The 24,974-nt window shown below is 45.4% G+C and overlaps 1 protein-coding gene across 1 annotated transcript in view; it reads left to right on the forward strand.

Annotated features, from left to right (window-relative positions):
- LOC133003042 (uncharacterized) overlaps positions 1–21,224 on the forward strand; it is a 28,017-nt gene extending 6,793 nt beyond the window's left edge. Inside the window, exons 3-5 of the mRNA XM_061072630.1 lie at positions 2,540–2,730; positions 20,024–20,152; positions 21,079–21,224. Coding sequence (XP_060928613.1) covers positions 2,540–2,730; positions 20,024–20,152; positions 21,079–21,224 — 466 coding nt within the window. The remainder of the gene's footprint in view (positions 1–2,539; positions 2,731–20,023; positions 20,153–21,078) is intronic.
- The last annotated feature ends 3,750 nt before the right edge of the window (positions 21,225–24,974 follow it).

Here is a 24,974-nt window from a genome sequence, read left to right on the forward strand (position 1 = left end):
ATAAAGCTCAAAAGAACAAATTGAGGTACTAAGCCAAAAGGCACAATTTATTTATAGAACTCAGAAACGTATGTGTGTAAACATTGAACACGGACGAAACTAACCAATCCTTACAAATAGGATTCATGGCATGTGCCTCAATTCAGTTGCTTTGTTTTCCAACAACTTTTCAGTTTTTACCAGCTCAGTGCGTTTTTCCTTGTGCCTTCTCCTGAGGGTGTTTGACTTTGTTATCAGCTGAGCCATTAGCGATCCAGACTTTCCCTCTGCCTGCGCTGCCAGCTGATCCGCATCTTTTTGCAGGAATTTGCAAGCCTCTGTTAGGACTTTCTTTTTATTTTTCAGCTCTTCCAGCTCATCCACAACTGCTTTCCTCTTGAATCCCTGCGTGTCAGTCTCTCTTTTCTTCCGTTCTTGTTCCAGGGGATTCCTATATTTGGACCTTGCGGAGGCTGCAGAACCCCCCCACAGACACTGACCTTGTCACAGATCAAGCGCAGAGCTTCCATCGACTCTTCTTGGATGTTGCAGGTTTCAACATGCTTGTTTATTGAGAATCCTCTCTCTACCGTGGCTTGCTCTGAGAGAAATTTAAAAGCTCAGGATAAGACTTAACTACTCCAAAAATCCAATATGCTGGTCATTTTTCAAGATGGCCGCCAAATCATCAAGTCATTACTATATTTCTTGCATATTTGGGGAAATTTTCATTTTTGTTGTTGTCTTTTTGCTATTTTTTCTTTTATTTGTCATTTATGTTGTTTTTTTTATCGATTTTTACAAGCCATTACTTGGCTAGAATAAGTCTGAAAATGCAATTGTTTCAGTGTCAAGTCAAAAGAAGGAGGAAGTGCAAAGAGTGTTTTAATGTTTAGACGTCCATTTGAAATTTATTTATATAGATTTGAAAAGCTGTAGTAAGCTATCAGGAAGCTGAATTCTCACCCCTCACTTCCCCCCTCAAATCACTCAGGACTCTGAAACAAAATGTCTCACTTTTATCACTTTATTACGTTTACACTTTACAGAAACTTATGCTGCTATACGTGCTGTAGGTGAATCTGTATGTTTACCTAGAAACAGGAAATGTCTTGTTATCTTATCCGTTGTGCCTCTGTACTTTTTCTTTCACTGTGGGAGAGAGTGGGAAACGATGTATCAATTTAAAAGTTAATATATTCACTCACAACATGTTTGTACCGTTGTGTGTTAAAGTGTTGAGTTTGCATAGTTATCATTTTATTTGTGGTTATTTTCATCAATTTCAAATCAACACAAGAGTCGACCTCTTCCTTCTCTCTGTCGGTCTCAATATGCAACAAATTGACTTATTCAGCGCGTCTTCGTCTCGCATCAGTGATTTCATTTGTCTGATGAGCTGCGAGTGGATTGTGTTGAGTGTGTGTGTGTCTGTGTGTGTTTGTGTGTTAGTGAGCAGCAGCATGTATGACTGCATGTGCATCAGTGAGCACTAGCTGTTACATATTGTATCGGAGCCAAAGGATGTCGGCAATGAAGCGAGAACTTCCTCTATAGGTTCACATTCATATTCATAAGCTCGGCTCAACAATGTGTGACAATGTTTCCTCACAACTAGTGATAAATATCCATACAGCACAACCCTGCACATCGGCCTGTCATTCCACTAAGTGGCCACTAGTTGTTGTGCTTGTTTGGTCTCATTCAACCAGGACGAGACATTTATATGTTGAGATGTTGTCCTGCTGCAGTCAACTCTAACTCTCACGTGTTCGATAGCCCCATCGTGGTGTAGCTCGCTTGTCCATAAAGTTTTTACTGTACACACAGACAGGCAGAGCTCAGGTTGTGCACCTCTTCAGTGTGTGTGCCTGCAACTCAGGATCTCCTGGGGTTAAAGGTCAATTTCTCCTCCTGCCAGATTCAATGAATTCTGTGAGAGACGCCTCAGAGGAAGAGAAACCTGTTCCTGGATCCAAATCAAAATTCAACGAGTTCCTCTCTTTGACCCGTGTTCCATCCTTCCACCAACTTTCATTGAATCTGTCCGGTTGTCTTTGTGTAATCCTGCTAACTAACACACAAAAAAACACACACACACACACACACACACACACACACACACACACACACACACACACACACACACACACACACACACACACACACACACACACACACACAAACACACACACACACACACACACACTAATTTAACTTCCTTGTCAGATGTAATAATGAGGAAATTGTAAGAAAACAGTTCAAATCTGTTGTATCAGGATTTAGTAAAATGAGTTTTGTGTCTCCAGCATTTTCCTTCGGTTTCCTGCACATGTACAAATCTAAAGACATCCCATAATACTCAAGCACGAGTTGTCCAATAAATCTATTGATAATGTTCAGTTAATTCGATCAAACCCTATAGTTGATCTGAATCTCGACTGATATCTTGCAGGAGCTAATGATTCCTCTGCCTGTGAAGCCCAGTGTAATAGATGCAGGCTGGTGAATCCTCCCTGGTGAACTCTGGGCTCCCGGCTCTGAACCCTCACTCTCACAGATCTGGTCCGTCCATCTGGTGCCGTCTGGCTGGAGATCTGGCTCATGTTTCTATAATCGGGCCTGGTGTTCACACGCCGCCTCCATGTTGGAAGCTGGTGTTCACCTCCCACATGATGAGGAAGGGAGCGGAGCTGGGGAACCTCCTGCAGGTGGGAGCCGGGTCCAGGACTTTCTGTGGGAAGCGCTCTGGCTTGTTGAGGACTTCCTGTTGGATTCTCTTACTTCCTGTGGAACAGATTCAGACTCTGGGAACAGAATGTTCCCTCTGTGATAACTGCTGCAACTTTCCCTGATAACACACAGGCGCTGCAGTGGGACCTGTTCTATCATTTAATGTTTACTGACAGCGAGTCACCAGGACAGATATCTGAAGAACTGAGAAATGACTCTGACTTATAATCAGCTCCGACAATAATCGATCTTACAGATGTTTAATTTATGTCAAAATAAGAAGCTGATGAGTCTGAAGACAGATGACTGCACTTGTGATTTCAAAACTTTGTACTGAGACTTTCTCTTTACTTCACAAGGTTACTCTGCACATAAACCTGACTACTCTTTGTTTTTATGATCCATCCATCCATCCATCCATCCATCCATCCATCCATCCATCCATCCATCCATCCATCCGTTATCTATGTTGATCCTTTGAGAGTCGTAAGAGTCTCCACATGACCACAGCCTCCAGGTCAAGTCCCAAAGAGTTGGACCCGACACATCACATGTAGCAGGAGCAGAAGAACCTGAGTCACTGCTCCACACAGGATGAAGCTTCACCTCCAGGAGGAGATGAGAGGAGCTGAAGAGTCCAGGCAGCTCCTCCACTTCCTGAGCCTGGTTCAGGTTCTTCACTCGCAGACGCACACGTTCTCCTTCCCATCGGTTCTTATCAGTCACTGCAGGAGCTTTAAACAAAGTGTGAATGTGACCTCACGCTGTGACTCAGCAGGACCAAACCTGTGAGACATGTTATCATCATGTGTTCCAGTCTTTATTGATCGTTTTAACCAAACCTGCAGCGTGGAGCCTCTTCTCTGTTTTATTGCACTTGTTATTCTCGACTCACTGCACAGATTCGAACCCTCGTGGCCCAGACGACCTTCTGTGCTGCAGCTGTTCCTGATCCTCACTGTGACTCTGGACATGACAGGAGAAAGGAACTCGTCTCATTAGATTCTTCTTTATAAACATTGTGAAACTGGCGTCTTTTCATTTTCAAGAAACCCACACTGAGTTTTGATTGACATCTCCTTTCTCTGTGTTGTCAGTTTACAAATTCATAATTTAAAATGATGATGTATCTTTATAGAAATAAAAGATGAATGAAACCAAATGGCTTCGTTAATCTTGTCTCATTTGAAAACATTTCCTTTGAGCTGGAGGACTCAGGGTTCTTCTCCTTCCTGCTCCTCTGCTCTCCTCAGCGGTTGATGACACTTTCCCTCGACTCAAAACAGCCGTCGCTTCTCCTCCCGTGTTTGCGAGTGAAGCTCTCGTCTCTTCAGGACGAGTGCTTCACTTCACGTCTCCTCCTCTGAAGCGCTGTCACTCTTCACAGCAGCCGCTCTTTGTTCGTCACACGGGGAAGAAAAGAAATCCAGGGAGAAGAATTTCATCATCAAGCGGCGCATCTGTTCGATCTGCTGCTGAGTCTGAGGAACGCTCCAGCTGACTCTCAGCTCAACTAAAGTATCATTATGGTAGAAAAGTGAGCAAATGCTAGATTCCTCGACGTTTATGTCAACTGTAAAAACATCATATTTAATATTGTGTTATATTGGAACTCTAAGAAATCACAACTGTAAGTAAATAACGTTTCCTTTCATTTTAGAACATTTAGGACGAGATGGTGACTGTGTCTTGTAGGTGTGAAGGTCTTCAGCACAAGTTTAACTCTTTGTCCTGCAACACAATAAAGTCATTGTGTTGTTCATGTGCACAACAATTTACCAGAGCATCATATTCTTTCTTTTTTTTTCAAATGTGTTTGTTGGATTTTCTTTCTTTTTTTTTCCTTTCAAGGAAGAGCAAGTTACAAATACAGTAAATATAAGGATCAAGCAACCAGATAAAAGAATACAATAAATAAATAAATAAATAAATAAATAAATAAATAAATAAATAAATAAATAAATAAATAAATAAATAAATAAATAAATAAATAAATAAATAAATAAATAAATAAATAAATAAATAAATAAATAAATAAATAAATAAAATAAAATGAAAAAATAAAATAAATTATATAAGCATCATATTCTAAACAGACATTCTTTGTTTTGAGTTCATCGAGGTTTGTAAGAACAGCAGCAGAAGTTGTTTCCATCAGGAGAATGAGCCTCGGGTGATTTTCAGATGTTTTCCGACTTCGTTCAGAAACTTTGAGACTTTCATCAAACTGACCTTTTCCTTCCTTTGCTCTTTCACAGGAGATTTCTTCTCCTCTTTCCTGCTTTTAAACACAGAAAAACAAACAAGCAAAGGAAATAGGCTTAGGTTTATTTATATATTTAGTATTTTAGATGCTTTTGTTTGTGTCGGTGCAATAAATAGTTTTTCTTTGAGATTAGTTTTTGTCCTATTTGTTTCTCAGCGTGAATATTTATCCACATTTTATTTCCATTTGGAGATTAGCAGTCTAACATATTCACAGGAACATATTACAGCCCTGAGACGAGTTCAAACCTTACATCTCATTATGCAGCTAACTGATTATTATCCTTTGTGACTTTCTGAGAACTCGTCCTCTTATCTAACGCTTCAAAGGACTGAGGAATAAATGAGTTCTAACCCGGGTGGAGTCCTGTGGATCTCGTACATGCACAGGTCCGTGTTGGGGGGGGGGGTCCCTGTGTGAGCGCAGCAGCTTGTGGAGTCGCAAGGTGTTGGACTGCAGAGGCCTGCGGTTGATTGGTCGGACTGAGGCGGCTCTGAGGTGTGAACGTGTGCGGCTGTGTGAATACAAAGCAGGGGCTGCTGGGAGATTGCATTCTGGCTCAGTCAGAGCTCCGCAGATAAATAATGAAAAGACCGAGTTTGGAAAGTAGCTCCGTGTGTTTGGGTTGTGTGTCTGAGCCGCTGCTGCAGAATCATGTGTCTTCAGAGGCCGAGGAGAGTATCACAGCTTAATGTACAGTTTACAGCTGCAGCTTTTCACATACACACACGTTACACACACGTTACACACACGTTACACACATGTTACACACACGTTACACACACGTTACAACCCAACTCATGTAAGGGAAAAGGAAAATATCATCTAACATGTAACAAGAGGTTTTTGGTGAAATGAAAATGATTAATGTTCAGACGAGATTCTGGATCCAGGTGAAGCTGATTTTCTGCCCAAATGATCTTGAAGTGTGAGGAGTTGTCAAATTAGTTGTAATGATTGAGTCGGAGTTGTGTGTTTGATATTTACAATAACCAGCTCAGACAGAAACCCACATGGTCAATGAGAGGCAGCCGCCCGGGCTCCTTCACCAACCACATGTTAGCTTCTTCTTTAGCTGAATCTAAAACATGTATCTGCTAATTCCTCCTTCTCAGCAATGAACTTCTTCAAATTCCTTTTCACTTGTTAGCTTTTTGCTCACGTTTATTCACGCAAGTTTTCCACACTCAAGTAGGACGTTGATCAGACTCACTGGGGGTTAGACGAGGGCAGATATTGACAAAAGCCTGATTATTAAAATCTTTAAATCAATTCTAGAACTCGCAGGTTACCAGCTAGTGAAGGACTATGAAGTCACTTCTCTTCTCTAAAGGTGGTTTTGTAAAAGTTATTTGGTTGTAATCTTTGTATGTTTGATTAAATCATCAGCTGAACAACCAGTGTCTTGTCATTTATATGTTATTATTTATATTTCATAAAGAAAACAGACGTTGTTTCAAACTGATTCGTAGAAATCCTCCAGCGCTGTCCAAGGTGCTGATCCTGCTGAGCTGTCCATGGTCCTGTCTCTGTGTCTCCACACAAACACCAGCGAGGCGGTTCGGTTCATTAGCGCCGCTAACGCTTGTTACCACGCCGTTAGCGCTCGGACTCACCTGAGGCCGAGTGTGAGCGGTGGTTAAATCTCCTGAGAGCGAATGAAAGGACACGAGGTGAAAGTTTAAGTGGCGTCGTTAAAAACATCCACACGACCACGGAGCAAGAATCACTGATGTTACTTCCTCACCAGCCGTCCTCACTGCTTCGAGTTTTCATAATAACTGCTGGTTATAAAAGTTGGTTTTCTTTCAAACCAGCTCAACTCACTGGATCTAAAGCAGTGATTCATGGTCATCGATGGATTCTGAGGGGTTGTCTCTCAACAACAACTTTCCTAAAAACCAAGAACAACACGTACGTCATCACAAAACCCTCAAACTCTCTCTGAGGAAAAAACAATTCCAGGTTGCACTTTCATTTTTCATTTCAAAGAACCTGGATCTCAGTGTCAGATCCTCTGCTCCGTTCTGACCTCAGGCTTCAACAATCTATAATAACAGTCTGAACCTGGAGATGTGGACAAGGGGCTGTGATATTTATGAGTCTGGCCCATGAAGAGCATCTAGAAAGACCAGGAGTCGACACTCACAGCTGCCTGAGGTGGAGCTTCAACCTGGATTTGCTCTGATGCAGACCTGGAGGCTCCCTGAACATCTCATAGGGAAGTTGGCTGTCGTGCTAACTTCATGCCTCCTGCACTGTGAGGTCTCTGGTTTCTCTTCAGCCTCATGCAGCTCAGAGAAGAAGATGTGTGGGAGGAAAACCGTTAAATATTTAGGACAAGTCAAACCGGGTTGCACCATATATTTTGAATTCATCCTCCATCGTCCTCCTGCTTTTCTGTTATCATCTGTGTTTTCCTGCTGGTGTGATTGTATTTCCTGTTATAAGATGTGTTTTTATTGTATTGTTCTATCCTCACAAAACAAAACACCTCAAGGCTCAATCCTCCAAACTGTCAATCCGCCACACACACTCGCACTGACAAGACGGAGAGAAGAAAGAAAATCCACAGGGCCTGCAGTCCAAAAAATTGAATTAAACTGACACAGTCGGTCTTTTTCAATCACTGCACAGATCACATCCTACAGCCCCTGAGAGGAAAACAGCCCAGGACCATGCAGATAATGAGAAACTCTGAGACTGAAGTCGGAGACGGGAAGAAGGGGAGATGAAGAGGGAGGAAGAGGCCAGATTAGGGAAGAATATCTCCAGACCAGCATAATTACCCATTATCCTCCTCTGTAATGCTGCTCTTATCACCGGACTCTTTAGAGAGAAGAGGTTCGGAAACTTGGGAAACAGATCTGCACTCGTTATTCTCCTCCTCTCTTCTCTGGCTCTCACTGAGTCCGGGTGGTGGATGGACGGATGGACGGAAGATAAGGGAGGTGTGAAGGAGAAACAAATAAAAGGAGGAGAAGAGGACAAAGAGGAGGAGCAGGGGCCAGGTGGCGATTTCAAGATGGAGGGATAACGATGCACAAAGGAGGAGAGACAGAGAGAAAAGGTGGATGCATCATAATAATAATCTAAATCTGAATCCTGTGAAAATAATCAGACACATTGAGAGGACTGATATTTATAAATGTGTGGAATGTGCTGCAGATCCAAATAAAACTCTGGCTCTAGTTTGAATGTGTTTTCATTGGGCGACTTGGTGGAGGAACGTTCTCTCTGAGTCAAAGCTTGATTCAACAGGACAAATCATATTTGAATATTCTGTTAAATAAAATGTGTTTTTCTGTTTTCAGACGGTTTCTTCGATGGATCTTTGCCGTGTTTCTTGATGATCAGGTTCTTCTTGCAGCAGGTTCAAAACTTTAAGAAGAAAACGATGACTCGGCCTTGACCTTGTCCCTAAGAGACACATTCTCAACCCACCACGGTGACAAAATTAATATTCCAGCCTCATGAGCAGCAAATATACCGAAACCTTAACTTGATAAAACTTTAAAAACCAAATCACATCACACATCTGCCTTGACAGGTTGGAGTGAGAGGAGAGAGAGAGAAGTTCTGTAAGTGTCGTATTTAATCACAGTCTCACAAGAGGAGACAGGATGGAGACATAAAAAAGAGAGGGGGATGTGAAGGAGAGAAGGAAACGCAGGGTTGGTCAGAGAGATGGAGAGAATGTGAGGGACAGAGGACTGGAGGAGAAGTTTGATGAGAGGAGAGAATGATGAACAGAAGGAATGAGGATAGAAAACAGGAAAGAAACAATATTTGTGGGATGAAGAGAAGGTGATGGAGGATAGAGGAAAGAAAGGGATGTGAGAAGGATGGAGGGATCTAAAGCCACAGAAAAGGAGGGATGTATACGGCTGATACAAAATGGATGAGTGTACAGTGCTACAGCTGTAGCAGTTTGTGTTCTTCATTATTCATCGGGCGTTGAGTTGAGGTTTTTCTTCAGCTCTGATTCTCGTCAAGTGGGTTTAAACTTGTTTCTCTTCGCCCACGTCTCAAAATAGAAGATTTTTATTCCAGAACACGATTCATCCATCTTTCCTCTCCAGGCCGAGGGAGGTTTTATTACCCCGGGTTCACAAATACAGACGCTACCAAAGCGGCTCCTCTCTCCTCTGAGCAAATGAACAGAGAGTGGATTCACTGAGTTTCACTTCTCGTGCCAGGGAGCATTTGAATTCCTCAGAGTCGGTGGAAGTGCCAAATGATGAGAATTAAAATTCCAGTGGTTTCCTTTCTCATCCGTTCTGTATGTGGGCAGCTGCTCCGCTGTGCAGAGGAACCCAGAGGAACCACATGTTGAGGCCAACATCTCTTCACTGCAGCTCCGCCCGTTTGGAAACAGTTGAATCCATCACTCTGACACAGGAGAGGAGCGTCCACACACACACAACCTCCCTGGTTCAAGCACCGGACAGTGATTCATAAAGCACTGAAGCAAAGTTCTGTTCAATCAAATAACATCAAGACAAATTAAACAGCTCAACATGATAAGAGCCAACAGGAAGCTAAATAAACTAGAGAGCGTTTAGCTTCATCCCTCCTCCTGCTCCTCCTCATCCCTCCTCCTCCTCCTCCTCCTCCTCCTCTCCCTCTCCCTCCTCCTCTCCTCCTCTCCCTCTCCTCCTCCTTCTCTCCCTCCTCCTCTCCTCCTCTCCCTCTCCCGCTCCTCCTCCTCCTCTCCCTCCTCCTCTCCTCCTCCTCCTCTCCCTCCTCCTCTGCCTCCACCTCTCCTCCACCTCTCCTCCTCCTCTTCTCCTCCTCCACCTCTCCCTCTTTCTCCTCTCCCTCCTCTCTCTCCTCTCCCTCCTCTCTCTCTTCTCTCCCTCTCCCTCCTCCTCTCCTCCTCCTCTCCTCCTCCTCCTCTCCTCCTCCTCCTCTCCTCCTCCTCCTCTCCCTCCTCCTCTCCTCCTCCTCCTCTCCCTCCACCTCACCTCTTCCTCTTCTCCTCCTCTCCTCTCCCTCTCCCTCCTTCTCCTCTCCCTCCTCCTCTCCCTCTTCTCTCCCTCTTCCTGCTCCTCTTCTCTCCCTCTCCCTCCTCCTCTCCTCCTTCTCCTCTCCCTCTCCCTCCTCCTCTCCTCCTCGTCCTCTTCTCTCCCTCTCCCTCCTCCTCTCCTTCTCTCCTCCTCTCCCTCTCCCGCTCCTCCTCCTCCTCTCCCTCTTCTCTCCCTCTCTCTCTCCCTCTCCCTCTCCTCCTCTCCCTCCTCTCCTCCTCTCCCTCTACCTCCTTCTCCTCTCCTTCCTCCTCTCCCTCTCCTTCCTCCTCTCCTCTTCTCCCTCTCCCTCTCCCTCTCCCTCTCCCTCCTCCTCTCCTCCTCTCCTCCTCTCCTCCTCTCCCTCTCCCTCCTTCTCCTCTCCCTCCTCTCTCTCTTCTCTCCCTCTCCCTCCTCCTCTCCTCCTCCTCTCCTCCTCATCCTCTCCTCCTCCTCCTCTCCCTCCACCTCTCCTCTTCCTCTTCTCCTCCTCCTCCTCTCCCTCTCCCTCCTTCTCCTCTCCCTCCTCCTCTCCCTCTTCTCTCCCTCCTCCTGCTCCTCTTCTCTCCCTCTCCCTCCTCCTCTCCTCCTCCTCCTCTCCCTCTCCCTCCTCCTCTCCTCCTCTCCTCCCTTCCCTCTCCCGCTCCTCCTCCTCCTCAGCACACACACACAACCTCCCTGGTTCAAGCACCGCACAGTTATTCATAAAGCACTAAGGCAAAGTTCTGTTCAATAAAATAACATTAAGACAAATTAAATAGCTTGACATGATAAGAGCCAACAGGAAGCTAAATAAACTAGATAGTGTTGTTGGGGAAGAGTCCTAAGATCTGACCTCCAAACAAAGGGGAGCAATAAGACTGCGGCCTGCCAGGCCAAGCTGAAACCAGTTTGGCCAGTTTTCTGCTTTGCATCCCCACATTCTTCAGACATCCTGGAGCCTCGCCCAGCAGGGGGGCATTTCCTGTGTCCTTCAGGGACCCCCACTGTGACTCTGAAACGCCCACTGAGGTCGAATCCCCGCCCACTAAGGTCGGGACCCTGACATTCTCATTGGCTGAGAGCCAACTGAGGCTCATGACCACTTCCTGAGGAGGCTGGTACCTCCCAGGTACAACAAAACCGTTGTGCTCCCAGAAACCTCTCTCTTTTCACTCAGATGCCCAAGCGACAACAAAAGCCCTAGGGGTTTTACTAGTTTACTCGGTATTTTTAAGAGACTCTCTTTGTCCTCGCTCTTTTCCACGCTCAAGTTGTCTTCTGACCTCAAGAGGTCTAACCACACGACTCAGTAACTAAGGAGGCGATTAGACGTTTGTTTAATATCATTTTATTTGAAGTTTCATTTTCTTCTTTTATCTCAGTCAAAGTTTTATTTTGATAGGACTCTTTGCTGTTTTAACTTGAAAGACCGAAACAGGAAGCACCCGCTGGACGGACACTTCCACAGACTTTTTCTTTTTCAACGATCCACAAACGGCTTCCAAAAAGCCGTTCCCTGCAGAAGCGCGACTTTCATCCCACTGAGGAGTACGAGACAATCCACTCCGTTCCTGTAAAACAGCACGATCTCCGCTGTTACAGAAGAAAGACGAAGTTTCATTCCGTCAAGGAGCACGAGGAATCCGCTCCCTTTTCCGGTCCAGCGGCCGAGCTCCGGAGCTCCGCTTGAGAGAGACCACGTGATTCACTGGCCCCCGGCACATTCGCGCCGAGGCGCAGGCACACCGCGAGGGTGGTACAGTAAGAGACTTGATTATCTGGGCAGATGTTAGTTTAATACGTAGCGTATTGATTTAATACTTGAGTGTATTTTTGTTGGTGGAACCTCCGTGTTCCATTGTTTTAGCCGGCTACTCCGAGCCGCTACTTCCGGTTTCCGGTTTGACGGAAATGTTTTGTGTTACAGTAAATAGGGCCGCGAGGAGCGCTTCCGGCCGCACTGTTAACGTCTGTGTGAGTCTGCAGTGATTTTACCGATCAGAACCTCAGCCCACAACGTTCGCTTGAGGGCTGAGTGGTTAAATCACGGTTGACCTATCTCCGGCGTGTTTTAAGAGCTTCTTTGAATTCTCCTTGCATGTTTTCTCTCTCTTCACTCTCTCTCTCTCTCTTCTCCTAAACCGACCTACACACGTTCCGATCTGTATTTGGAATACAGTTCATGTCACATAGTTACATCTATATTTAGAGGGCCTGAAGGCATCTTGCCGCCATTTTGACTCCAAAGCTGAACTAGAACAAAGAATCCTTTGTTCCACCTCCTCCTTTGTGTCTCACACTTGGTCCGGCGGCCATTGGAGATTGTTCATCTCTAGACCCGCCCTCAATTCTGGCTCTGAATTCATAACGAACCCGCCATTTTGTTTTGTAGTTTTAAGCCTAACATTGTCGGCCTCCATCTTAGATGTGACGTCACTACGTGACTGCGTCATCGCCACGCCCCCTTCTTTCTCTCTCTCTCTCTCTCACACACACACACACACACACACACACACACAATTGTAAATTCTAAATTGTGATAAATGCTGCTGCTGTTGTGATTTTTGAAATATGGGAGTTTGTTAAGATGATGAATCATTAAATAACACTAACCTTATTTCACACACACACACACATAGACACACACACACAGAGAGACACTTTGACACAGACACACACACACACACAGACAGACACACACACACAGAGACAGACATACATAGGTAGACCGCAGGTTTACATGTATTTTCTGAATTGTGATAAGTGCTGCTGCTGTGTTTATCTTTGAAATATCGGAGCTTGTTAAAATGATGAATCATTGAATAACATTATAACTTTATTTCCCCTTTTTAATAAATACTGTTGTAATTAAAGTATCTGTAGTCTGTGATTATTTGTGCATAAGTGTGTGAATACAGCTGGATTAAGATTGCCTGTGCTCTAACTTCGAAGCCTTCACTGTTTATTAAGTAATCGTTAATATTAAAATATTGAAATTATTAATTAGACATTTATCATTATGAGACTGATAATTATAGTTTGACTCGTTGGTCCCTGTAACCAGGGTGGTGCCCCTCTACGATAAGTTATGGCCTTATCATTTTTAATTATTTTTAATAAATAATCTTTTATTATTTTGATAATCATATTTCATGATTATTAATAATTAGCCAAGGTCAAGTCTACCTACTATTGCACAACAGTGTTTACCGACATGAAGAAGAGCAACGAACATTTACAAGGTTACAATTGATGAGGTGTTATTTTAAGAAAGTAGTTCTGCTCACAGTCTGTGACGAGTCTCCACCCAGAGGACTCTGTCTCTGAAGCTCTCGTTAGAGAAGAGCCCAGTGAGACCCCAGCGACCTTCTCATCCACCTTCTCATCGACCTTCTCATCGACCTTCTCAGCCGCCCCCCCCCCCCCCACACAAGGTGTCTCTGTCAGACACACAGCAGCTCGTCAGGACCATATCCTCACTGCCCCCCCCCCCCCCCCCCGGCTTCGTGCTTCCTCCACAATCAAATACAGCTCCTAGTCTTAATCATGGAGGGAAACACTTGATCCTAAATGAATGCTGCAGCGGTTTGACGACGATCGCTCTGACCCCCCCGACCCGGAGCAGCTGGTCTGAGGCTGTGAGGGATGTGACTCATCCAGGGGTGGGGGGGGGCAAAACCCCACAGCCACGGTCAAACACTGAAACATCTCAGAGAAGAACAAGTGCTGCATCATTCTCTCCATGAAGTTTGATCCCCGTCTCTTTATTGCACTATTTTGGAAAAATCTATTTGTATTCACAGTTTTATTCTCTCTCAGTTTTCCTCTCGTGCTGCTGCTGTGTCATTGAGTGAATTTCCTCTAAGGAGGATAAATAAAGGTCTTGTATCTTATCTCTTATCTCATGTGTGGGTGTAAACACAACAGGAGACGCACTGTGGCGCCGTGTGAAGCTTTGTGGACGAATAGAAGAACCTCGTGTCCGTCCTGCACACGAGGTCGGAGGTCGAGGTGAGACACTGGTCTCTGGTTCCCAGTTACCAGTCGGGAAACTGAAGCAAACTAACAGGACAACAAACAGACAGACAGACATCAGAGCAGTTATAGGTTTGAGTTTAGTTTCTAACTGACAACAGCAGGAAATCATCTCCTCAGAATCTTATCGACCTTGTTCGTGTTGCTGCAGTACCGCAGCCGACCACTGGGGGAGGAAGGACCGCCTCCGTCACACATCTGTGTTTCAACTAAGTTTCAATATCTGAGCTTCATTATTACAACTTCAGCTGTTTGTTGTATTTCTACATGTCAAAGCAAATTAATTATCTAGTTTATCCTGCCACAGTTTAATAATAAACCAAGATTCATTTTTACACTTTTCATTATAACTTGATGTTTTGTATTTAACTAAATATGAGTTTCTATCATCAGGGCTGAAAGTGGATCCTTCATCTTTCATCTTCTCCTCCTGCATCTTCATCTCCAGCCTCAAACTTCCCTGAACACACACGCGTGTAAACTGTCGAAAGAAATGAAAAGCACATTGTGTAAAGTCTATGATTTATTTAAATGTTAACACAACTTTCAAATCTAAATCACAACATGTTCTTTATTGTTTGAAATTAGAAGAAACAAACAAAATTGGTGGAAAAACAATTCAACCCATGAAGATGACGATGAAATGATGAATCTCTGTGTGTGTGTGTCTGTGTGCGTGTGTGTGTGTGTGTGTGTGTGTGTGTGTGTTATATGACTAATAATAATATTTAAGAAACATTTATTTTCAGTAGCTTCATGTCCAAATCACTGACTCCATGCAAATAAATCTAGATTTATATTTTGATAGATAAACAGGACACGCCTCTTTCCAGGAGATTTGACTGCCTCAGATCATTTATATGAATATTAATATAGAATGAAATAATTCACTGCAATGTCCAGAGAGTCAGATGCACATGAATAAATGAATAAATGTGGGAATGTAAAAATAGATAAATAAAGGGAACAGGAATAACTAAATGTAAATAGATAAATGAATATGTGAGGAAATACATGAATAGACCTGAAGTGCGTCAAATTAAACAACACAAACATTTGTTGTCCTGATAAAAACCGACTCACCACAATAAAACCTGCAGAGACACCGACTGCAGCCGCTTCACAGGAAGTCGTTTCAATGAATTTTGTTTTGAGAAATATCTCTTCAGCTTTAACATCCTCACGTTGTGATGTCGTCGTCCTGCGTTGGACGAATCTCAAAAGTATGTTTAATACTTTTGAGATTCTTTAATACTCGCTGAGGCTTCACAGCAGCAGATATAAACCATTCAAGTAGAATCAGCAGTGATCTCATGAATATTAATGACCTGCGATCTGCCACCGAGTCTCTGAACTCAAGAGAAATGCAACTGATTCACGTCAGAGCAGTTTTACATAATACAACATTCAGGATTTAACTTGATGCAACACAAAGGAGATTTTTATCCTTTTTCATATTTAATGATTCTAATTGAAAACACTAATCGCTCTGACGAAACCCGACACCAGATTAATGTGCAGCTCGTTAATGAAAAGTGTGATTTAATGCACCAGTAAGAGATTTGTGTTTCCAGCCCTGATGGTAATCGGAGGACGAGGAGGAGGTTTCTGTAAAAGAGCAGAGACGCTCTCTCTCTCTCTGTCTCTCTCTCTCTCTCTTCTGAACCCGTGGCCTCACAGTTACAAGTCGACCTCTGTGACCTCTGTGACCTCTGGGCTGTCGGTCCCGTCCGAGGCTGCAAGGAAACCGGGAACGGGGACAACAGCACATCAGGCCTTGATCTGACCACTTCACTCTCATGGCTGTGTTACAGCTTCATCAGATGGTTTACTGGAGACCAGAGGAGACCAGAGGAGACCAGAGGAGACCAGAGGAGACCAGAGGAGACCAGAGGAGACCAGAGGAGACCAGAGGAGGCGACAGGAGACCAGAGGAGACCAGAGGAGACCAGAGGAGACAAGAGGAGACGACAGGAGACCAGAGGAGGCGACAGGAGACCAGAGGAGACCAGTGGAGACCAGAGAAGACCAGAGGAGACAAGAGGAGACAAAAGGAGACGACAGGAGACCAGAGGAGGCGACAGGAGACCAGAGGAGACCAGAGGAGACCAGAGGAGACCAGAGAAGACCAGAGGAGACCAGAGGAGGCGACAGGAGACAAGAGGAGACCAGAGGAGACGACAGGAGACCAGAGGAGACCAGAGGAGACCAGAGGAGACCAGAGGAGACGACAGGAGACCAGAGGAGACCAGAGGAGACGACAGGAGACCAGAGGAGACCAGAGGAGACCAGAGGAGACCAGGGGAGACCAGGGGAGACAAGAGGAGACCAGGGGAGACAAGAGGAGACCAGAGGAGGCGACAGGAGACCAGAGGAGACCAGAGAAGTCCAGATGAGACCGGAGGAGACGAGAGGAGACCACAGGAGACGAGAGAGACCAGAGGAGACCAGATGAGACCAGAGGAGACCAGAGGAGACGACAGGAGACCAGAGGACACCAGAGGAGACGACAGGAGACCAGAGGAGACAACAGGAGACTGAGCACATCAGTTTGTCTCTGAGCTCACTAACCTCAGTTTGCCGGACAAAGATCTTCTTGTCTGAACCGACTCAACAAATAGTTTGAGTCTCGTATGGAAACTCGCTGCTTCTTGTATCGACAGCATTAATGCAGATTCAGTATATTTCCATTTAACTCGTATTCTTTCCTCAGTGAACACAACACTGGTCTGTTCTTCCTGTACGTGAATAATAGTTTTACTTTCCATAATTCATGAGCCACTTGTGTGGAGGTTTTCAGACACTTGAATAAAGCAGCTGTTACATTTCGAAGCCGAGGGCTCAGACTGAATCAAATCGTTTTCATTCTGTCAGAGAGACTCAATAGAAGATTGTTCTGTTGTCATGTAAGAACTTGATAGAAAACAGGCTCCTGGTGCATTCTGGGGGCCGGGCTCATTGTAGAAGAAACTCAAATTAAAGGTTCGATATGTTTTCTTTCTGCAGAAGGAGACGCTGGTGATTGAAATCTGAGCCACGGCCGCTGGTTTACTGTCCCTGATGCAGATTCACAATCCTTTACTCTCTGATTACCTTCCCCCCCGTTCTGCCTCCAAGCAACGGTTCTCAACTCTGTGCCGTTCTCCCTGAAGATTACAGAGGCTTTGGTTTCCACCAGCACACACAGCAGCACAGTTCAGTTCAGTTGTTCATTTCATCAGTGAAATCAGCTGCTGCAGCGTTTTTATCAGATGAAAAATCTCTTTTCTCCTGAGCCTTAATTGCACTTTGTCTGAAAAGGTTTAAAACTGTTCAATACCGAGTCACCAGCGACAGCAATCTGCACATATGGGATCTGTGTGTGTGTGTGTGTGTGTGTGTGTGTGTGTGTGTGTCTGTGTGTGTGTGAGGAGAAGTGGGCGTTGACGTCCTCTAGCTTTTCCTCTTAGTTTCAATCTACCGCATCAATCTCTGATGTCTGATCTATGCATTCATTGAGACATGTGCATGTGGGTCAAGGATTATAGTGTGTGTGTGTCTGTGTGTGTACAGTAAGTTGTCTCTACGTGTGTGTGTGTGTCTGTGTGTTTACAGTATGTTGTCTCTATGTGTGTGTGTGTCTGTGTGTGTACAGTACGTTGTCTCTACGTGTGTGTGTCTGTGTGTGTATAGTACGTTGTCTCTACGTGTGTGTGTGTGTCTGTGTGTTTACAGTATGTTGTCTCTAGGTGTCTGTGTGTGTGTGTGTGTGTCTGTGTGTGTACAGTAAGTTGTCTCTCCGTGTGTGTGTTTGTGTGTCTGTGTGTGTACAGTACGTTGTCTCTCCGTGTGTGTGTGTGTGTGTGTGTGTGTGTGTGTCTGTTTGTATACAGTACGTTTCTCTCCGTGTCTCTGTGTGTGTGTGTCTGTGTGTGTACAGTATGTTGTCTCTACGTGTCTGTGTTTGTGTGTGTGTGTCTGTGTGAGTACAGTAAGTTGTCTCTAGGTGTGTGTGTGTGTGTGTGTGTGTTTGTCTGTGTTTGTACAGTAGGTTGTGTGTGTCATGGTGCAGGCTCTCCACAGTTCCCTCCTTCAGTCACATCAGCGATTCAACATTCAACAGTCAGGCCACGTAGAACGCCCCCCCGACGCTGCTAATTCTAATTCACGGCCGTGCTGGTAACAGCAGCAAACCCCCCCCCCCCCCTCCTCCTGCTACAGTACAGCCTCTGTACACCTCCACCAGACCCCCCCCCCCTGGTTCCAGAGTCACACCATCACAGCAGAAGCTCTGACACCGATTTGAAAACTCACCTTTCTCCTCATTCGCTGAAAAATCATAATCTGACTTGTTATTGAAAAGTTAAACGACCTCGACTGAGAAGAAACCAGATGAAATATAAATAAATATATAATATTCTCACGATGTTCAATGAGGATTTAAAAACAAACTGAAGATATGAATGAAGTCAAAGATTAAAACTCAATCCAGTGTTTCTTTGAAAGACTGAAACAAAGCACAAGGTTCTTTTCACAACTCTTTAATACTTTAATACTCAGTGGACATCGCAATATTCATATTTACATCACATCCAATATGTTTGTCTTTATAGCTTCTTGTACATTTTTATTCCAGAAAACCTTTAGTTCAAGGGCGTCGACCATTTCCTTGAAACTTTATTAATTTTCCCACGAGTTTTGGAGGTTCTCATAACCAAGGACACAGGAGAACTCTCTGACATCTGTGTTTCAAACTGGAAACTTTCCATGAAGCTCAGTGGGTCAGAGGTCATGTGACTTATTGGGAGGAAGGTCACCAGCTGCTGGTTGAACACTTTACTGTTTATTATATTTCACATCCTGCAGTCGTATGGAAAGATAATAAACATTTGAATGATCACAGAAATAACTAATGAATAAAAAGGAGTTGAGAAGAAGCTTTGGCCACGTGATTTTATTTTTTCCTTCTGTTTCCTTCAACCTTTTGTTTCAGTCTTTAAATAAATATCTTTATTTGTTTGGTAAAACTTTCTAATAAGAAAACAATCTTCATGATGAGCCACGAATAAAACTACGTCCGTCCAGGAGACATGGAAGCAGCAGAGGATTCCATCAGGAATGGACAGATGAACTGATAGATAGAAAGATATAAGGAAAGATGAACAGATAGATGAACAGATAGATGAACAGATAGATAGAAAGATAGAAGAACAGATAGATTGATGGATAGATTGATATGGAGGTTGATAGATCTATGGGTGGATCTACAGATCTATCCAACCATAGATCCATCTATAGTTGGATAGATCTATAGATCCATCTATGGGTCTATCCATGGATGGATCTATAGATATATAGATGTATAATCTAAAGATGGATAATCTTTACATCTATAGATGGAGGATTTATAGATGGATATGTATAGATGATCAGTATGGGCGTGTCTCTTCGTCGGGTCCCTCTCTCTCGCGTGCCTCCGGTCGACCGGAAGCACGCGCAGGAATCTGCGGCTGAAATCCAAAGTTTCCCGGTGGATTCAGATGCTCGCGGAGCTGCTCGGTGGATTATCGGTGATTTGCACTTGACAGCGGCCGGAGCGGCTCTCCTCACAGCGGGGTGCCGTGCCCGGTGGACCGGAGAGGAGCAGCGGAGAGGAGCACCGGAGAGGAGGAGCGGAGCACCGGAGAGGAGTACCGGGGAGGAGCACCGGGGAGGACCGGGGAGGAGCACCGGAGAGGAGCAGCGGAGAGGAGCACCGGGGATCAGGCAGCCTCCTCCCGCAGCAGTGGAGACACCGCCTCCTTTTGGATTTATCTCTTTTTGGGATTTAACTCGTCTGTGAGTGGAAGGAGGACCGGAGGACCGGGAGCTGGATGCAGGGTTAGGGAGTCTCCCCCCCCCCGGATCCCGGTGAATCGGTGTCTATAACCGGTCCCTCGCGCACGCACCCCCCCCCCCCCTCACCCCCCCCCCACCCCCCCTCTCCGAGCTACCGAGCCTCCTTTTGGATTTTACTCTTATTTGGATTTAACTCGTCTGTGAGTGGAGCCGGAGGAAGGAGGACCGGAGGACCGGACCCCGGAGGACCGGAGGACCGGAGGACCGGACCCCGGAGGACCGGACACCGGAGGACCGGACCCCGGAGGACCGGAGGACCGGGAGCTGGATGCAGGTAGGCTGCTGGACTCTGGGACATGAGGAGGATCCGTGTTTCCTCCTCGACCAACAAGAGTTTAGATGCTAGTGTCCGAGAAAGGAATCATCTGTGATCTGGTTCACTTCAGTGTGTTTTCTCTTCTGCGGCTCACACGCACGAGCCTGTGTAGGAATGTGTGCCTCTAGTGTGTGTGAGTGTGTGTGTGTGTGTGCGGCGTGTGTGCCTCTAGTGTGTGTGTGTGTGTGTGTGTGTGCGGCGTGTGTGCCTCTAGTGTGTGTGTGTGTGTGTGTGTGCGTGCCTGCCTCTAGTGTGTGTGTGTGTGTGTGTGCATGTGTGTGTGTGTGTGTGTGTGTGTGTGTGTGTGTGTGTGTGTGTGTGTGCGTGTGCACGTTGGGCTTCTGCGCGCGTGCACAGATATACGGGTGCATCCGTTCGCGCGCGCCTGTGTGCGTGAGTGCGCAGTAACGGAGCGTTTTTTTTGGGAGAGTGAGCACTCTCTCTCTCTCTCTCTCGCTCTCTCTCTCTCTCTCTCTCTCTCTCTTATCTCTCTCTCTCTCTCTCTCTCTCTCTCTCTCTCTCTCTGCCTCATCACCCTCTCCAGTTGACTGGCGTTTCAGCCTCATCTATTATGCAGGAGGTTTTGAGATGAGAACACAAGAGGTGGGAGAAGGAGAAGGGTGAGGTGAGGAAAAAAGATGGTTTGGGAGTGGAGGAGGAGGACGAAGGGCCAGAGAGCACTAAACAAGGGATACAGGAAAAGACAAGGGCAGAGGAGTTGAGAGTGCAATGCAAGTGAGGATAAAGGAGAGGGGGGAGTGAGCAAGGGAGGGATGGGAGGAGGAGGTAAGGAGAGTCATATTAACTAATGGGTTTCATCCTTCTCTCTCCTGCTCTGTTATTATCAAACTGAAATCACAGTCTGTCTGTCCTGCTGAGACCAGGTGAGACGTCCTCTGGTCTCAGGGACAAGAACAAAGATCCTCAGAGACAAGAGAGGATCACTACCCCGGCACGTCCACAGAATAACGACTCAGACTCCCACGAGTACAGAGATGCACCGAGGTTTAAAGTTCTGAGGCGGATGTAAAGATGGAGGCGTGGCCTGTAGTGCTGTAAGTGAGGAGGCATGTGGCAGACAGACCTGAACCAGCTCTATCACAAAGGAAGGTTTTTAATTTGCCTCCAGAAGTGAAAGTGGGAGATGATCCCACAGAAGAGAAGCTTGATATCTGAAAGCTCCGGCTCCTTCTCTGTTGTTGGAGGCTCCAGGGATGAGAAGTTAGTCTGAGTTGTGGAGCCCAGTGTTCTGCTGGATATGGTTCTATGATCTCTCTAAGGTCGGATGCTGCCATATTATTCAGGGCTTTGTAGGTGAGGAGGTAGTTGAACCTTGGATTGGTCTTCAGACTCTGATCTTCAGATCCACACGAAGCCAAACTGAATGATCATTATATTTATTATCTCTGCAGAACGACTTCCTTTGCTCTTTTATTTCAAAGACATCAGAAGATTCTGTGTCTTCCTGCAGCTCCGGCTCGTTGTGAGGGCATCAGATCCAGATCAGCAGATCCAGATCAGCTGATCCAGATCAGCAGATCCAGATCAGCTGATCCAGATCAACAGATCCAGATCATCAGATCCTGGTCCTGATGAATGATGAGTTCCTCCCACGAGTTTGCATTTGACTCAATCTGAGCACAGCATTCACCTGTAAACCTGTAAACAACATTCATCCGGTTGTTTCCGTCAGATCATCGATAAACGCCGGCGTCCCCCCCCCCCCCCCCCCCCCCCCGAGCCACAACACAAGCAGCTGACAGATGAGCAGCTCGCCCCCCCCCCCCCCCTGGGTCAGGAGCTGCTTCTTTCTGTCTGCACTCTTTCCTCCTTCCATCATTCTGATAGAGTTTGACTTCTCTTTCATCAGTTCCAGAACGCTCCTGTCTTCCATCTGTTTTATTGAACCAGCTGCAGCCTGGTCTTTCTACTTCCTGTTACGAAGGCTGGTCTTTCTACTTCCTGTTACTGCTGTTGATCACCAACAAGGATCAACCACATCCTGAAGAGATTCCTCATTAATCAGCCGAGTCATTGTTTTCTTCATATTCATGTGTAATCTCTGAGCATTGTGGTGAAGTCTTTCTCTGACTAACATCAAGAAAACACACAGCTGCTTAAGGAGTAAAACGATGAGATGGTTCTTTATTAGTGAAACACACTCAGGGAGTAAATGAGTTAAACAAATACAATGTAAGTGTAAGATATGGAAATGAAATTGCACAATTATCATGACAACAATCCAGTTATTTTCCAACCTCTACAATTTGTCCTGTTCTTTCTATATTGATGTGAACCCTCTCAGTTTAAAGCTGACACTTCCTTGTTGTAAACTTTATTTTCATTTCAGATTTATTGTCCTGAAGAACAATAAATTGTGTTGCTGTCCAAATACTGTATCTCTCTCTCTCTGCACTGTATATCAGCCTCTCTCTCTCTCTCTCTCTCTGCACTGTATATCAGCCTTTATTCATGAGGTGGTTCGTTCTGTTCACAGAGACACAGTTGAGGACGGATGTAGTTTGGTAACAGAATCCCATTAGAAACCAGGGACTGTTTAGGAAGCTGTGACAACACCAGACTGAGAGAGAGGGAGCTTCTGTTCCAAAGACAGTCGTGACAGACCTGTCCTAGAACATCTCCACAGAGATCTGAACCAGCTGCTGGTTCTTTATGGATTTCATCTGGGATTCGTGGGCCTGACGAGCCCTGAGGCTTTCTGAGTCTCAGGCAGAAGGTCACAGACACTGACCTCAGCACCGAGGGCTGCTTTGGTCTCAGGACAGTTGATACAGTTGATGTTTTAGAAATATTCAGAACTCGGCCATAACACCCAGTGAGCCCTGCAGAGGTTTCAGCACCACGGAGAGCTACAGCAGGTTTCAGCACCACGGACAGCTCCCACATGGTTCCACCCAGCGGTGGTTTGTGGATTTAAAGTCGTCGGGACTTAGTGAGAGTTTCCTCCTCAGGACCAGTGTGATGGAGAGACTGGTCCCAGTGGTGAGGTTCATCTGATGAGCATGGAGCCACTGGGATCTCTGGCTGCTCAGCATTGATCGTGCCAACCTTTAGATTGTGTATAAAGATGCATTCGGAGCCAGCGTCTGCACAGTTGTGTGCGAACGCTGACTATGAATTCATCTTTAGTCTGGAGGTCCAGCTGCTGCACATCCTGGACCAGAGTCCGTCTCCACTGTCCATCAGGACCTTTCAGCCCCCATCAAACTACTAGTTCAAACCGTAGCTTGTGAACACCACAGAATCCAGAGTCTCATCTGATGCTCTCTCCGGCCGTGTGGTTGTAGCGGTGACCCCCATCGTGACCCCCACCTGTGTTAAGACTGAGTCACATGTAACAGGGGAAGGCGTAGCGTGATGTCACAGTTGGTGCTCGATGATCATTCCATCAAACATAACTGCATCTTGTTTCTCCACAAGCTTCCTGATCTAAACCCTGAAGCTTCTGGTTCTAGATTCCAGTCTCATGGTTTCTGAGGATTCCCGGTGTGATTCAGCCCTTGAGATCCGAGCAGACCTGGTCTACAGTAGCACCGGCAGCTGCACTGTCTTGTAATTCAACGTGCACTCTGGCCTCCATCCAGCGAGTCTATGATCAGACCTCTCTGTTCTTAAACCTGCTTGGCAGCGAAGAAACAAAACTGGCTGATGCCCTTTTTAATTTCGTTTTTCGAGCTGCTCTCTGTCAGAAAACCATATTTCTCTGCCCTTTCCAATGAGTTTGTGTTCTGATCTTTTTCGGCAACGTTTCATTTCCTTTCCTAACAACTTGAGATGTAACTTGGCTTGTTAGTTTTGTGCAGAGTAACCTTTAGAGTTACTTCCAGAAGCAGTGCTTGTTATCCATTATGAGTTGTTCTGTAGCACCAGTGACAGAGAAGCAGGTAAGAGGCCGTCACAAGGATCCAGATCATAACGTGTCATTTACATCCCAGCGGAAACTCTGCATCCGTCTGGTGAAACAATTAATCTGTGGCTTAATCTCTCAGCCTAGAGCTATACCCCCAATCCCTCCATCCATTCACCCATCTGTTTCCTCATCCATCTGTTCGTCCTGCCCCCCCGCTGCCTGCTTTCACTTGGCACTTTTCTTTCTTTTGGGATATTCCTTGTTTGGTTTGGGTGGATTGTGGTTTCACTGCAGGTGTATTGTTTATTATCGAGGAGATGCTGAACACTAATGTGTTTTTTGAAGCTGTAAAATAAATTATATGAGTGTTCTTCGATCAAATTGCTGAATTTGGGGATTTTATCTGGTTTTAAAATCATATTTATTACTGCATTTAAAAGAAAGAATGACGTTTACAGGCCGGACACGGCTCATAGCGCCACCTAGAGTTTCTCACTGTAATGCAGGCGTGTCTCAGCCCTGTGTTCTCGAAGCAGTTTTTGAATTCCCAGAGAGGAGCAGTTCAGCCGAAGTTACATTTAAAGACGGAACATTTAAATAAAACACGAGCACGACGACCTGCTTCTCATCCTCTGACTTCATCGACTCTCCGCTCTCACTCCGTCACCGTGGAGACGACTCGTGAGGTGTTTTCTTTTTTAATTCACTCAGCATCAGAACATAGGAGGAACTTTTAAATTGCTGTAAAATAGAGAAATTCCTCCTGAAAGCAAAGACAACTTCATGAATATTTATCTCAATTTACTCTAATTTCCCCACAGCTCTGTGGAACATAAAGATGTGCAGCCCGGTATTTAAATGTTCTGTCGTGTTCTATTATTCTAAAGCTGGATTTGAGTTTTGATTTCT

Source organism: Limanda limanda, chromosome 6 (genome assembly GCF_963576545.1).
Source record: "Limanda limanda chromosome 6, fLimLim1.1, whole genome shotgun sequence".
NCBI lineage: Eukaryota > Metazoa > Chordata > Actinopteri > Pleuronectiformes > Pleuronectidae > Limanda > Limanda limanda.